At 40.9% G+C, this 15,946-nt stretch overlaps 1 protein-coding gene across 1 annotated transcript in view; it reads left to right on the top strand.

The window, feature by feature from the left end:
• Positions 1 to 3,949: 3,949 nt before the first annotated feature.
• kcnd3 (potassium voltage-gated channel, Shal-related subfamily, member 3) overlaps positions 3,950 to 15,946 on the top strand; it is a gene marked incomplete at its 3' end in the record, with an annotated part of 101,749 nt that continues 89,752 nt past the window's right edge. The window contains exon 1 of the mRNA XM_083920884.1: positions 3,950 to 5,067. Coding sequence (XP_083777010.1) covers positions 3,965 to 5,067 — 1,103 coding nt within the window. The 5' untranslated portion in view covers positions 3,950 to 3,964. The remainder of the gene's footprint in view (positions 5,068 to 15,946) is intronic.

The following is a 15,946-nucleotide window of genomic DNA, read 5'->3' as shown; positions in this document are numbered from 1 at the left end:
ACAGGCAGTCATTACAACCTCATCTTGGTTGGAATTTTATATTGACTGCTAGTGGAGTTCCCAAAGTCCCCAAAGAAACTTTTAAATAGATCTGTGTCTGAAATGATACATAAGACATCAAACATTTCCAGAAGCTTTGGTTTTGAATCTTTCACTCAGTTTCACTCATTATTCAGCTTCAGCGAAGACGTGCAACAAGATTATCCAGAAAATATGAGCTAAAGTCTGAGAGACAGTGAGGAATAAGCTTAAATAAGAGTTTGGCATTTGGGATTTTTCTTTTTTTTAGGAGTTAGATGAGAAGATGGGTACCTCTCTCACATCCGAACAATATGTGTGCGAAACTATGTTAACCAGCTACTGGCTCTAATTTCATATTTAGCGTATAAGCTGCTGGGGGTGTCTCACTGCAGGGGTTGATTTTCCATTAATACTGGCCCTAGTCTCCCTTAGGACCACCGTTAAATAGCCCTACTTACGCAACTAATCCTCCAAGTTTTGTCACTGAAATTTAGTTTGTTTCTTGAGGCACTGGAGGACGAAGAGGATTTAGAATTTTAATGTCAGTGTAGTGTCTTCAGATAATTACAGAGGGCAGTTGACCATGAAATTCAACCCACCTTGTTATTCAGTGACATTTGAGTTATTGGAACCGCTCACAGACTCGTCGTTTGAAAAGGCCAGTGTGTTTCTCTGTGTTTATGTTACTGAGTGATCGTATGTGTGTGTTTTCCTGAGTTTCTATTCTCGTGACAGTCAGTCTCAGCCCCAGGAGTGGGGCTGTTTTTTACAAGGTGAGGTCATTTTGGCCATTCTGTATTTTATCAAGGGGTCAGTTTATGATGAGGGACTTAATTGAGTCAAAGGTGCATACCGGTAGAAGGACACAGAGGCATAAACAACTATGTCTCTGTATGTGTGGCTGTATGTCTAAATAACAAACACTAGCAATTTGTCATTTTCAAACAAGCATGTGAGTGATTTTATGGTGAGAATGATGTGTATGCAGAAGTATAAATGTTTCATATTGTGCATTGTATATATCCATAACAATAATAAGATAGCCATATATGTTGCAGTCTGCCCTGACCCTATTTATATTCTAGTGGACTGTATATATTGTTGGAATATAATCCCTGTTGAGTCAATTAAGGCAGCATATTGTTCTACAAAGCATTGAATAATGTGGGCACAGATACATTCACACTGTCTCAGTCTGAATATAAATGACCAAGCACTTGCACAAATTATTCTTCTTCTAGTTATGAGCTCAGCATCGATGACTGTGTCACATATTTCAGGCTTGATTGACAGGTTTCAGCAAACTGGATCAACTCTTGTATGTCTCTCAGAATAATATGAACTAGCAAAGTACAGCACAAGCGTGCACCAGCCTACCGAAAGGAGCCCAAAGAATTAAGACTGAGAGCTATTACATTAATGTAGTCTACTTACTCTATTTGCTGCACCTGCATCTCTTCAATGCTGATAATAAATGCTCTGAGAGCTTTTCCACCAAAGCCCTATTGTTTTGCTTTGCTTTCAGGAATAAAGTTACATATAGAGATGACTACCAGACCCAGTTGTCGCCCAGGTCCCCAGGAAAGAATGCAAACAGAAGATATGAAGGGCTGAGATAAACTTGCTCAGTGTCTGCTGAGATACAGCAAAAAATATATTTTTGATGCCCTTTTTTATTGTAGCTAAGTGTGACTAAAAGTAATCATAAAAAAGTAGTGCTGACTAAGCACTTTCATACAATATACAGTAGTGCTACCAGAACCACAAGAGACTGAGTTTTTTTGTGTGTTTCTGTCCTGCCCTGTGATGCATTGCATTTGCAAAAGACCAAACATGAATAGCGGTAGTTGATTCAGGAAATGGTAATTAATTAATTTGTGGCACACCTTTTAAATAACATAGTTTTTTAGGTTTAGTTAAAGATTTAGCTTGGTGGATGTATAGTTCTGGGAAAAAGCCTGACATTGGTTGAGACATGAGAATGTCAGGCATTCTCTTCCCAAGGGGAACCATTGCTTTTTACGCAGATGTGATTGTTTTACAAAAATGCGAATAAGACAGAGCATTATTAACTTGTGCAGCCAGACCATTCTCCAGCACTGAGCCAATACTGTGGCAACGTGAGACTAAGTATAAGACAAAGGTGCCTTAGGTGATCTTATTTCCTGTGGATAACTCAGCTGGCCACAGTTGCCTTTGATATGTGGGAATATTATATTGGTGGAGATACTGTATTTAAATGGTTGGATGAGTTTATCCAGTTTTGCACTGAAGGGAGGAAACCATTTTGTCAATTAATTTTAAGTGACACGGTGGGGTGTATCATTTTTCATTTTTTCTCATCTGTGAGTAACACAATTTGTGCGCATCGTTCTGTCCTGAGTCCTGATCGAGATTTCCCATTTAAATGCAGTTTTAATCCACAATCCGCCCTGCGCAGAGAGAGAGAGAGAGAAAGAGAGAGAGAGAGAGACAGAGAGAGAGAGACAGAGAGAGAGACAGAGAGAGAGAGAGAGAGAGAGAGAGAGAGAGAGAGAGAGAGAGAGAGAGAGAGAGAGAGAGAGAGAGAGACAGAGAGAGAGAGAGAGAGAGAGAGAGAGAGAGAGAGAGAGAGAGAGAGAGAGAGAGAGAGAGAGAGAGAGAGAGAGAGAGAGAGAGAGAGAGAGAGAGAGAGAGCGCTCCTCCTCCTCCGCCTCTTCCCACCACTCATCCAGCAAAGCCAGCGTTAGACGGTCTTCACGGCGGAGTCCTCTCATCACATCTCAACTCGCATAATGGAAACTGAATTAAAACAGCTGTCCGTCTCCGGCACTTTTCCGAATTTACCTCAGCAGTAGCGTGTATCTAATGTGGCTCTCCTCTTCGCTAAATAAGTTATTTTTCCTACTATTCCCCCCTTCCACCCCCAGACACGCTTACAAAAATTACCAAACCTACACGACTTGTAACTAAACTGCTCGGGAAAAAGCTCCCGTTTCTTTGGATGGAGACATTTGAATCGGTGAGTTGTAATCGAAGATAAAGCTGTTGTATTTACTTTTCGACCTGTTCGGCAAATCGTATCTGTTGTTTTTTCCGCGTTGAGGGGTAGTCGCCTATTCATTTGTCATCAAGAATGGTAAAAAAAAAAAAAAAAATCTTGTTTAGAAATGAGTTACATGCAGCTAAATGCAGTGGTGAATTTGACCTGGATAATCATCATCTACTTTTATTAATTTGAACTTAAATGAAGATGCATCGTCTGTTTTGCAGTTGGAACTCAACAGGTTTTGAATCTCATACTGGTATCCTTCTCTTAAGAAGACTACAGTCTTGAAAATGTGCCAGTCGGTTATGTTTAACAAAAAAAAAAACAGTTTATGCTGACAATTTTAGGAGACATTGCTTGCCTTCAGTTTCTTATAAGATGCAGTGTGCTGTGGTCCTAAGAAGGCTGCTTCTTAACTGTAACCCATTAGAGAGGAACTGAGAAATATATCTTTAAAGTCATTATGGCGAAGATGATGCTTAGTGGAAATTGCAGTATGTCCCTGTAACCACATTAAAGCTTTATATAAAAAATAAATGTCCTTTGTATTGTGTACTGTGAAGATTTCTCACCTTAGTTGTGAGGTTAAATTTGATCCCCATTAGACTTTTTTTGCTGTCTCAGCTAGACTGCCATCTAGGATGTGAATTGTTCTTTCTTTTCATCCATTCCCTTTTTTACTGGCTCACTTTTCACTAGCTGTTTCTTTAAAATCACGTTCCTCTTGCTCACATTCATTTAACATTGCTTTTTTTTTTTTTGCTCTTCCTTTCCTGTAATGATCAAAACAGAACTCACGTCAAAACCATACAAACTCTCTCAATCTCTTCCCTTTTAGATGGTGAATGAACTGAAGTCAAGCTGGTTGTGAAGGTGCTGGACTTGTTCCCCCCCTACACCAAAGCCGGACACAGCATGGCAGCGGGAGTTGCGGCATGGCTTCCCTTTGCCCGGGCGGCAGCGATCGGCTGGATGCCTGTTGCCAACTTGCCCATGCCAGTGGCGCCCACTGAAAAGAACAAGCGTCAGGATGAGCTAATCACTCTTAATGTCAGTGGACGGCGCTTCGAGACTTGGAGGAACACGCTGGACCGCTATCCAGACACCCTGCTGGGGAGCTCAGAGAAGGAGTTCTTTTACAACGAGGAGACCAAAGAGTACTTCTTCGACCGGGACCCTGACGTGTTCCGTAGCGTGCTCAACTTCTACCGCACAGGCAAGCTCCACTATCCACGCTACGAGTGCATCTCCTCCTATGATGAAGAGCTGGCTTTCTTTGGCATCATCTCAGAGATCATCGGTGACTGCTGCTACGAAGAGTACAAGGATAGGAAGAGGGAGAATGCAGAACGTCTGATGGATGACCAGGAGGACAACAAGGACGCTAAGCTCCCCAACATGACTTTCAGGGAGACCATGTGGCGGGCTTTCGAGAACCCCCACACTTCCACCATGGCTCTTGTCTTCTACTACGTCACTGGCTTCTTCATTGCTGTCTCTGTCATCACCAACGTGGTGGAGACGGTGCCCTGCGGCACATCGCCCAACCAGAAGGAAGTGCCATGCGGTGAACGCTACACTGTGGCCTTTTTCTGCATGGACACAGCCTGCGTTATGATCTTCACCGTGGAGTACCTGATGCGCTTGTTTGCTGCACCCAGCCGCTACCGCTTCATGAGGTCCGTCATGAGCATCATTGATGTTGTGGCCATTTTGCCCTACTACATTGGCCTGGTGATGACTGACAACGAGGACGTGAGTGGCGCTTTTGTGACACTCCGTGTTTTCCGCGTATTCCGCATCTTTAAGTTCTCCCGTCACTCGCAGGGCCTGCGCATCCTGGGCTACACGCTGAAGAGCTGTGCCTCGGAGCTGGGCTTCCTGCTGTTTTCCCTCACTATGGCCATAATTATCTTTGCTACCGTCATGTTCTACGCAGAGAAGGGTTCAAGCTCCAGCAAATTCACCAGCATCCCAGCCTCCTTCTGGTACACCATCGTTACTATGACAACGCTTGGGTAAGAGCAGAACAGACACATCTTTTATCTAGTGTGTGTGCTGGATGTGGATGCATATGTGTAAGTGTGTTCAGTTTTTTTTTGCAGTTGAGTCGGTTATGTGTGAGTAAATGTTTGATAATGATTTGACATGTACTGTCTGACTGCGTGGTTCAAAAAACCTTCAACTGCTTCAGAAGTCAGTTCCACTCTTTCCAAGACATACTTTGCAAACTTTATTCACAATGATAAGAGACTACAGAGAAATTGCACTTTTCAGTAGTCTGTGTTTTTGTAGCTGACAGTTTTCTTCTGGTGGGAAGAGTGGCCATCAAGATGTTCTCTCCCGGTAATGGCCGAGCCAATGCATGCACTTTCACCGATAAGAGGGAGCGCAAGATGCAGGAGATTGTAGAGGAAAAACGAAAAGTTGAAAGCATCTTAGTGAAACCAAAACATTGGATATGAAACAGAGATTATACCATTACTTTGCTCTAAAACATACCCTGTGGTTAACAGAAAGGCTTTTTCAGTTCAGGATGAACTGTTACAGTGACTTTGCATTTTGAGAGCCCCCCTCCTCCTTACTCACTCTTTGTGAGTTACACTAGTTGCCGGCCTTGAAACATTAAGTGCTTCTTGGTACAAAGGCTCAGATGCATAATGTCAAAATGCTCTCCATTTTAAGAGGCAAGTGAGTGGTTCAGTTATTTGCGTTTGGGACACAGGCATAAATAACTATTGTTATTATTGACACCATTTTTTTTAAAGACATACATATTGTCATTATTTACTGAGTGCCTGATAAACCCTTAACTGTAGCTTTTGTTATTGTTTGTTTCTGCAATATCATGAATCGGCTTTGATTGAGTATTACAAGATGAACACAAGGAGCATTTTGATGTTTCGCCTCCCAAACTGTTATTCCTTATTTTTATGTCATTGTATTTTTCCACCAGTCGTTTTATGACAGTGAGGGACACCACACATGCATCATAAATTTTTACACTGCGTTCACAGACACACAGTTTTGTGATGCGCCACTATTAGTCCTAATGGTAATGTGTTTCACAAGCGTCCCCTGTTGTGGATGTGTGAGTCAGACTAAGAGGCTGACAAATTGCAGCATCCTGCTAAATGTCAGCGTCATGGAGGCCATAAATGGCTCTGATCTCATTGCAGTGACACACTTGGCACCCTGTTATTGTTCACAACTAGCCCAGAAGATTTGGTGTTGATGCTTGGATTGATTGTTTGGTGTTTGGACAGATGATTAGCAATTGAAGTGTGGAAAAGAGTTTTCTGTTAATTCTGTGCACATGCAGCTGCTTGCTTTGCTAGCCCGTAATCTCTGTCACCTGAGATGCTAAGACAGTCTCCTGTTGCGTCTCCAGTAGGATTGTGAAAGAGGAGATTGTGTGTACATTTGTATGTATCTGTTTGTGTATTAAAGGTGGTGGTTGAGCTTGGCCTCATCAATAAAGCAGGGGTCAGAAGTGGGTGTCACAGTGACTAATGATGTGGCCCACTGCATCTGCTGACTAATGTAAACCTGCCCAACGTTCTGGTCTCTGCACTTAGTTTACAGTCATACACACACACACACAAACTATCTATACACACAGAAACAATATTTGGCTTTGTACATGTGTAAACTCAGAATTTTGGAAATATTTCAAATTTGAAACTTTTCATGGGAATCATGGGAATTTATGGGATTTAAATGGAAATTGGGAGAATCAATTCATTGAATAACAAAAATATGAATGTTGGGTAAAATATTATTCATCCCTCCGACCCCGCCCATTCAGAAATCAAGTAAAATACCCCACATGCATAGTGCAAGTGGGGGGTGGGGGGGGTGGGGGGTGGCCTCGATGCCCCTGCAGTAAGCAGTGTGCTATGTGCATGTGAATGAGGAATAGAATCATATAAGTCTTGCAAGAAATCTGGTTGTTTCAGTCAAGACTATGCAAAATTACATTTTCACTGACTATTTTTAACATCTCTTTTAAGGGCCAACCTATAAATTCCTGTTAATTCCCATGGAAAGTTTCCAACCAAGTTAGAATACATTTCATGTGGATTTTCCTTGAGATTTCTTCCAGTGAATGTGATTTCAGATGTTCAATTACTCTCTTTATTCAAAGTTTGTCCACTTTTTTCTTCTCTAACTTGCATTGAAATGTGTGGCTAAATATCTTGACTGTCTGCTGTGCAGCAATTATTACTCCTCTGACTAAATAGGATAAAAGCCAGTTCCCATGGACAATGTTTTCCCTGACTTCTTGTCTTCCTGTCTAGGTGCCTCAAGGTTTAGTGTTCTGCTTTGTTCTCCCTGTGGAGATACTTGTATCATCTGCAACCTCATGTTTAATTTACTGCTAACTTGTGAGCTTAAGTCCTGGTGTTTGCACTGCCTGCACTCAGAGAAATACTGTGTTTGTGGCTGTCTGTATATGAGATTGTGAGTTTACCAGCACACATATGCTCATTAGCACTAGAGTCATGTTTCCACTTAGCAGTCCAGTTCAGTTTGTTACACATTAGAATGGTTATTTGCCACCTCACCCGCGATTGAGATTCCAGGTGAGCTGAGATCACTGATTTGTCAGAGAGAATCGTCACTAGCGCAAAATGGGACATCCTGCACAAACCTACCATTATTAAAAAGCCAAGCTACCGTAGATAACAACCACACATTTCTTTTATTCCACCCCTGGGAAAAAAATGTGGAGACATTACTCTTTTAGTTTAGATTCAGTGAATGTCACAACAGTTTTCACATGACGTCGCTACACTGAGGGGCTACTTTCTGCAGTGAAAAATGAAAAATACTACAACTAGAGTACTGGTGAGTAAGTAAAGTGAGTCCAGACAAGCTGAGCTGTACCATACAGTGGAAATAGGGTATAAGACACATGGCATAAAGAGTGCCCTATCTGTGCCACGTACAGAACATGCTGCCGTACCTGCTGTGGCTTTTTGAGGGTTTTGTTTATCTGACAATAATCCGGCCTCAGTCAGAATCCATAATCCCCCTTCAACAATGGCCAATGAAAAACCAGGTGAATAGCTTTTTTAAGTGCAGCTCTTCTCTTTCTTCCTGGAAGTGGAAATTGCTTTAATGACAACAGTATGTCGGAAGAGGGAAAGTCACATTGGGCATCTGTTTATAGCATCTATAGCCAATTTGCAGCAAGACAAAATTGCAAGTAACGGTTTGGCTTTGGTACAAACAAGAAATCTACAATGCTCAAAGGTGGACCCTAGAGGCTGCTCCTGATGACGAACTGGACAAAAAAGAACAAGTTACAGTAGCAAGCCACCAACCAAAACGTCTGTCCTTAGGGCCCTGTGCTCAGTCAATAGCACAGCTAAAAAGCTTAGCTCAAATCCGGCAAATGAGGGGGAAGGCAGGCACACGAGTGAGGCTTTAGTTAAATCGCACACATTTAGGCAATAGGACCTGTGAGGGATTGTTTTCCCTAGGTTGTTAAACAAATTGATTTTGACCTTTGAGTGATAATAACTTTGAGTATTTGTCCTATTTGGTTCGACCTGTATTATAAACTGCTGTGTGGCAGAGAGGATATTTGTTGTGTTTGTGAGAGACATGTAGCAACTGCTAAACCTCAGTTTTTAATTACTGGACCGTCTAGACTTCATTACTTAATAACAAGACTTTTACTCTTTTTTTTTTATTACATTTATTCATCCATAATTTTTGTGTATGTTCAGCACTTGGACCAAATTGCTTTAATGGCTTACAGTTTAATGGTTAGAATTCTAAAATGTTATCACAGTTGAACCTCTAAAGGCAGTAGCAAATGTACAGTAAACTTAGTGGTAAATAGGTAAAAGGAATTAAAAAATATTCAAGGGCTATATCTTTATATATCATATATTTTGCATCTATATGAGTCACAGTAAGTCAAATGTATTTTTTGGAATTGCCCAACAGTCGTAATCTAATTAGGAGAAATAAATTCATTGCTCTTTTTTAATCTATGTAACAATAACATTCCCTTAAAATGTCAATGCCCCCTGCTTTTTTGAATTTCTTGAACAGTTTACTGCAAAACCTCTCTCTCCGCTGTTAGCCAGATGGAGTAAAAAGGGGGTTCCAAGTATGGTAGAAACCACCACCCATCAGCATTGGTCAGCTACCATCTGCCGGCTGGTGAGACTCAAATGGTCATCTGTATAATGAGGCTCTTGTGACTGACTTAATCCATGCTAGCACTTTAGAGAACCATTATAGCTAAGGTATACAGTAAACCACTATTGGCTGTGGGAGCTATTTCAGTATAGCTTTCAAACCACCTAGCCTGGTTCCAGACCCTCAACTAGCTCCCCACGACACGATTCATGTAATTCTGGTATTGTGTTTATTGACCAACACATCCTCATACCTAAATGACAGCTTAGGTTGTTTTCCAGTTACTATTATGTAACACTGTAAAACAGTCACAATTTTAAACATGTGGTTAACGTTGTGAAATGGAACTACTTGGTAAAGTTTAGGCAACAATACTACTTTGTTATAGGTTAAAATGAGTACGTTTGTCACAGACATGTTGTAGTTACATACTAATGTAGATATGTCAGTGTTGACTACGTGGACTTTGGTGTTCAACTGATTTCCACTACTGCTCACGCGATAATTGCTATGGCCACTAGAGGTGGCTGCATAAAAAAACATTAATATGGGTCGCCCTATCTAACCATTTTTTTGGGTGAGGACAGTTTCAGCTGCATGGAGAAGTAGTCGGGATTAAGAATATTATTTTAATTTCCCTGCATGGCTTGTTAACTACCTGCTACATCTCCTTACTGTATAAGTTGCATTTGTAGACCTTTTATGTATAATTTGCATTTGTAGATTAAAAAGTTACTTAGCCTAGTAAACTTGTTTGAGCAATACAAACTAACCAGTTCCAGTACTCTCTTCTCTTATACAGGATAAAACATTTCAGCTGTTCTTTATGCATCTAGTCATCTTTGCAGACTCATTAGGCTTTTCCATTTGATGAAGTATTGATGAGAGCTAGAGTGTTTGGTTGTGTTGTAGTCATTAGTATAGCCATGCCTGAGTATGATTAATATCCTTATCAAAGACCAGCTTCTTTTGATCACCGCTCCTCCGGGATCAATGTAATGCTCTGTCTCCCAGACAACCAAACAAGACCTTTCACGTATACTGTTGGTTGCTATGATGCAAGGGTTATGTGTGCATGTAGAAGATGTATGTGGGGGGTATCTGCACTTTGGGTGCATCATGTTCATTTGTGCCCATAAATGTGTCTGTGTGTGGCTTTCATTTTGTGCACATGCTTCCACCTTCTATAGCAACTTATTGTCATCGAGCTCTGATTTATAGAGCATTTATTATGGAGCCAACAGCTTGTAAAAAACGATGATCAATGCAGATTAGAGAATATTGATTCCTGCAGTTGAAATGTGGCTACCATTGTTAGTGTTACTAATTTTGAATAGATGATGAGCGTTTGACTGAAAGCTAGCTCCTAAATTTGTCTGTTGTAACCTTTTCTTTTTCAAGGTCAGGGTCAGTGGCGAGCTTACCTGCTCTCATAGCAATTAAATTTTGAGGTGTGCATAATGAAAGGAGATCATGAGTGCATCGCACGCATACAATATATTGCAGTGTGAATGATTTATGGCTCTGTCATGGCTACTTTGAATGCAACATGTAAGAAATGTAAGATGAGAGCATTCACGATGAAATGCAAATAATCCTCTTGTGTGTACAGTCGGAGCACTCCAGTGTATATACAGAAGCAAATCAAATTATTTCTTTCCCTTTTAATATTCTTAATTTCTTCATTGAATCAATATTAATTATTCATGAAGATAGTAAGAGTTATTGTCATGGGTTTTGAAGGGATTTACTCATGGGGCTTATATATTGAGATATCCCAGGCAACATTTACAGTCACAGCACTCTTATTCAGAGGGACTCCTCACTATTCATAATTTAGACTACACAATCAGTTAAGTAAAGCGGCATTCAGAATAGATTAGGTGGTCTGGTATAAGTATTTCTGATCATTTTGAATGGGGCTGGCATGGGGGAGCAGCATGGCCAGTCGTGAACATGAAAACCATGAAACTGGCAATCAGACTGTTTTGAGGTGGCGTAAGAGAACTGTACAGTAAACATTAAACATCCTTAATTTATCACTGCCACAAGAAAGTAGGGGGGGCCATTTATGTGACACTCCCACCGCCATACAACTCTGTGGCAATTCACTGGAGCTGCCGGAGGCAATGTCAATGCGGCCTAAGGTGGGGATTAGCTGAAAACAAGAATGTGAGGTACTTAAGAGTGTAACAGTGTTTGTTGAACTAATCAATTTAAGAATAGATTACCCGTTAAAAAGCACATGGCAGCCAGTCATGCCAAACTGTTGCTGTGTTTAAAGAACCAACTAGTTAGGGATGCAAACAATTAATCAATTATCGATTAATTGTCGATAAGAAATTACTCGACTAAAAATGATTAATTGCAATTAATTGCGTTGTGAACCTGTAACTCCCCGCCAGTCCAATTGCGGGCACGCTTGATGCCAGATGTACTTGACGCACATGCTGGAACACAAGCGAAGCAGGGCTCTGACGACAACAACAAGACAAACGGAGTGCAGTATGGGGCCACTTTAAGACGTGAGCTCCCGCAGTTTCATTAACATCAGGCTACAAGTTATAGTCACAGTGTCCCAAGCCGAGTGACAGCTGAAATTTACTAAACCAATGTAGTTTTCATGTCGGCTCTATGGGAAGAAATCAGAAGTGTTTTACTGATTCATTGACTTTATTTCTCCACCCAGCGCTGCGAGTGAAGCAACAGGTGACACACAGACTGAGCTGATCAGTCAGTGTAGATACGGTTCATATGTGTAAAATATATATACAGCGGGAGAAAACTCGGATGTGAGTTGATCCAATAAAATCAACTTAATAAAATGTAAACGCATCTGTTCTGTGAGATGAGCGAGTGCCGGTCATCACACCGCTTCTTGTCTCGCTCACTTGTGGAGCAGTGCCCTATGTTGACAGGCACGGGGCGGGGCCCTTTAAGATAGATGGCGAGGCCCCCCCGCAATGGACCGAGTTGGGGGTGAGGGGGGGTTACTTTACATCTATGAGTACCGTAAGTTACACCGCGGCTAACGCAAGTACTATGCAAAGACACCAAGCAGCACCACCACAGCTCTCTGCTAAAATACCCCTTGTAAAGAAAATACTGACATTTTGGAGTTAATTATTGTTATTGTGGACCTAATATCGTGTATTGTCTCGTCACACCCCTTATTCTGAATGTATGGCATATTTTTTTAATATTGTACTGTCATGACAGCGATGGTGCTGTCGGTTTACTTTCTATCTTGCATCTTCAAAAGAGCACAATAAAAATGTGACACTGAATTTGAAACAGCATATTGTAATTTCTGCATCTATTATTGATTTACCGTGTGTGCCCTTAAAATTTTTGGTTGCGCCCCTAAAATTTTCAGTTGGGGGGCCACAGTTGTGCAATAAGTTAGTCTGGAGCCCTGATTGTATTCTTTTATGCAGGAACGATTTTTTTATGCTGCTGCTATTAATGTTTCCAATGTCGCAGATGAGGGAATGCCCAATTTATTTTCATGTTAAGAAGCCTTTGTAATATTTTGATATTTTCAATTCAGAATATGTTTGATATGCTACCAAAATGTTATTCTCTGCCCTAACGTGAGTGATTGAGGAATATGATTTGTATTTTTTCTTTATATCATAAGAAAGATAGCATTTTATGTTATGTATAGACCCTTTTCAAAGTTAAACATAAAGATTCTAAATATGTCCAAGTTTGATTCCTGTTGCAGTGAGTGTGAACAACATCAGCTGACAGGAAGTTAACAAGGAACAAGGCTGTTGCCTGGTAATGGAATTCCATTAAAAAGGTCTGTACAGTTAACCTATTCAGAGGAAATCCAGCTTCTCAGAAGAATTACTGCCTTTCAATTTTTTGATCATCGATTGATAAGATGAAACAATTATCGATTAATGAATTACTCGATAATTTGCATCCCCAATACTAGTAGCAATAGTACCCTTAAAGTGATACCAATACGGTAGAATACCTCATTTGATCCTTTCTTTCCCTTTTCATTTGATGTCCATCATGTGAATAGAAGCATCTGGGCCAGCTGAACTGCCAATTCCGTCAAATATGCTGCACTCAACTTCACCACATAACATACTGTATAGGTTGTAGCTGCTGCGGTAGTGAGCCAATCACACTACACTTGAAATTGAACAATGTTTGTGATAGTTGTCTTTGAGTGAACGCCAATAGCCAATTTTTCTATATCTGGAAAAAAGGATCAAATGCAGATATCATTTGACTGGAAAAGTTTTGATACTGCTTGGTATTGGGGTAGTGTGGTCTATACCTCAAAGGTATCAAGTACCAATATCCAACCCCACTTATCACAGTATTAAAAACAAAATTCTAACCACAAATCCATACCGGCAATATAAATGCAAAGGCTTAGGTTGGATAGCATCTAGCTACAAATCACATATATCAGATGGGAATGGGTCCTGGAACATGCCAAGCAACAAAACAGCACAGATACATTTTATATCAGACCACCTTTATTTTTTGGTCATTTTTCTGTACATAAAATGACTTTGTGCATTATTAATTGTAAGAAGTCTTTTCTGGTGCCTATATTAAATTACCTTTTAATGGACAAAGAGTCATGGGCCAAATATATTACTCCCTGTCCCCATCTCTGTGGTCTTTTTTTTATTTTAATATAGCTTTGACTCTTTTTGTTTTTGCAACAGCAAACAGCCAATAAAAGTTTGGCGGGAATCCAGCCAAGTCTACAAACACTTAAGAGATTTGGAAGGCTTTGTTACTTAATATTAATATACCAGGACTTGTAATGAATCATGGATTAACTACTTCTCCATGCTGACACTGGTGCGTGGAACCCAACATTACAACAAATAGAAATCCAAATTCATAATCAATTGTGGACTGCGATTAGCCACTTTTTTTCCTTACGAAAATAAAAGTCATGTTTGGGTTTAATATCCTTGTCCTCTCTCACTGGCTGTACAGTGAAACCAGAGGAAGTGTGAATTTATCAAAAAGCTTCAGTAACATGTGCAGTCACATTTGGCCTTAACATAGTTTCTATACAACACTGACCTCCAGCTGAACTCACTAATTCTTTGTGATGGAGGTACACTAACACACATACGCACAAAAGCATGCCTCTTAAAAATTGAATCTCAACTTTGACCTCCCAGCTGTTACTCTCCCTGAGTTTGTCTTTCCTCACCCTCCCTCTCCTCTACCTCCGTCTCCCTTCCAGAGAAGGGCCCATTGACCCCTATTCCCCTTTCCTCCGTGACTAAAGAAAAGGTAGCAGAAAAGAAGTCACAACATCAAAATGTCAGTCCATTTTCACCTCTCTCACCTTAGTGTGTTCCTCTCTCTGTGTCTCTGGTGTGGCTCTTGGGATGGCAGTATTGCTCAGCCAGTCTGCTGTTTGCTTCAGACTGGAATATCTTAGCCCTGCATCATCAAAAAAATTCACAAATGCATATTAGTTTGGAACTTGTCAGTTCCTTTTCAATTTCCAAGGGGCATTATCAACAATGCAGACCAGAATGCCTCTGGACGCAATTGGAAATACCTACAACCAATCACGTTCCGATACCATTTTTTCCATTTTTACCATTTTTTCTTTCACGATACATACCTATATATTAGGGGTGGAACGGTTCACAAAATCCACTGCTCAGTTCATATCACGGTTTTGGGGTCACGGTTTTCGGTTCAGTTGTTTTTTTCTATTTCTTTTAGGTTCTAAAAATACCATGTATCCGATCTATAGCCTTAGATTCTTTTTTAATCAGATATTCTGTTTGCCATTACTATCCTGTCAGTCTGTATCTGGAAGTCCCACAGGATCTTCGCTTGCTCATTCTCCACCACCTTTGGAGGAGTTTCCCATTTGGATCTTGGGGTTTCCAGTCCATACTCTGCACAGATGTTTCAAATGTGCAAAGAACAGATTGTTTATGATTGGGTGTGTATTACAGAGAGGAGGTGAAAGACTCTCCAAGGGATGCGTTGTATAGTTTAATGACCACAGGCAGGAAAGATTTCCTGTGGCGCTCTGTGGTGCATCTGGGTGCGAGGAGACTACTGCTGAAGGTGGTCCTCTGCTGGGCCAGTGTGTCGTAGAGAGGGTGGGAGAATTGTCCAGGATAGCCCGGAGCCTGGACAGCATCCTCCTCTCTGCTACGGTTGTCAAGGTGTCCATCTCCTCCCCAACGACATCTATGGCCCTCCTGATCAGTTTGTTCAGTCTGTTGGTGTCTGTGACCTTCAGCCCACTGCCCCAGCATGTGACAGCAAAGAAGATCGCACTGGCCACAACAGACTCATAAAACATCCTCAGCATCGTCCAGAAGATGTGAAAGGACCTCAGCTTTTTGTAGACAGCCTCTGCGTTTCTAGTCCAGGTTATCTTATTATTGGAGTACACCCCCAGGTACTTCTACTCCTCTACAGTGTCCACAGGGACCCCCTGGATTGAAACACAGGTTAAGGGTGGTTTCAACCTTCTCAGATCCACTGCTCCTCCTTTGTTTTGTTTTAAATGTTGATATTATGATAACCAAATCCCAATTAATATTGAAAGTTTTATCACAATATTAACACAGCATGCCAGGAGCATTCAGCTCAAACACAGCTTGGGTCAATATAGAGCTGAGTCCAAGATGGGTTTTTGCCCCCAATAGTATATGGATGTAAGAATACCATAGTTTTCTTCTTTTATCCATCCACAGTATGTTGATGAATGATACA

Source organism: Echiichthys vipera, assembly GCF_963691815.1.
Source record: "Echiichthys vipera genome assembly, chromosome: 9".
NCBI classification, from domain to species: Eukaryota; Metazoa; Chordata; class Actinopteri; order Perciformes; family Trachinidae; genus Echiichthys; species Echiichthys vipera.
The sequence above is the reverse complement of the archived record's forward strand: the minus strand, read 5'-3'. Positions and strand labels throughout refer to the sequence as shown.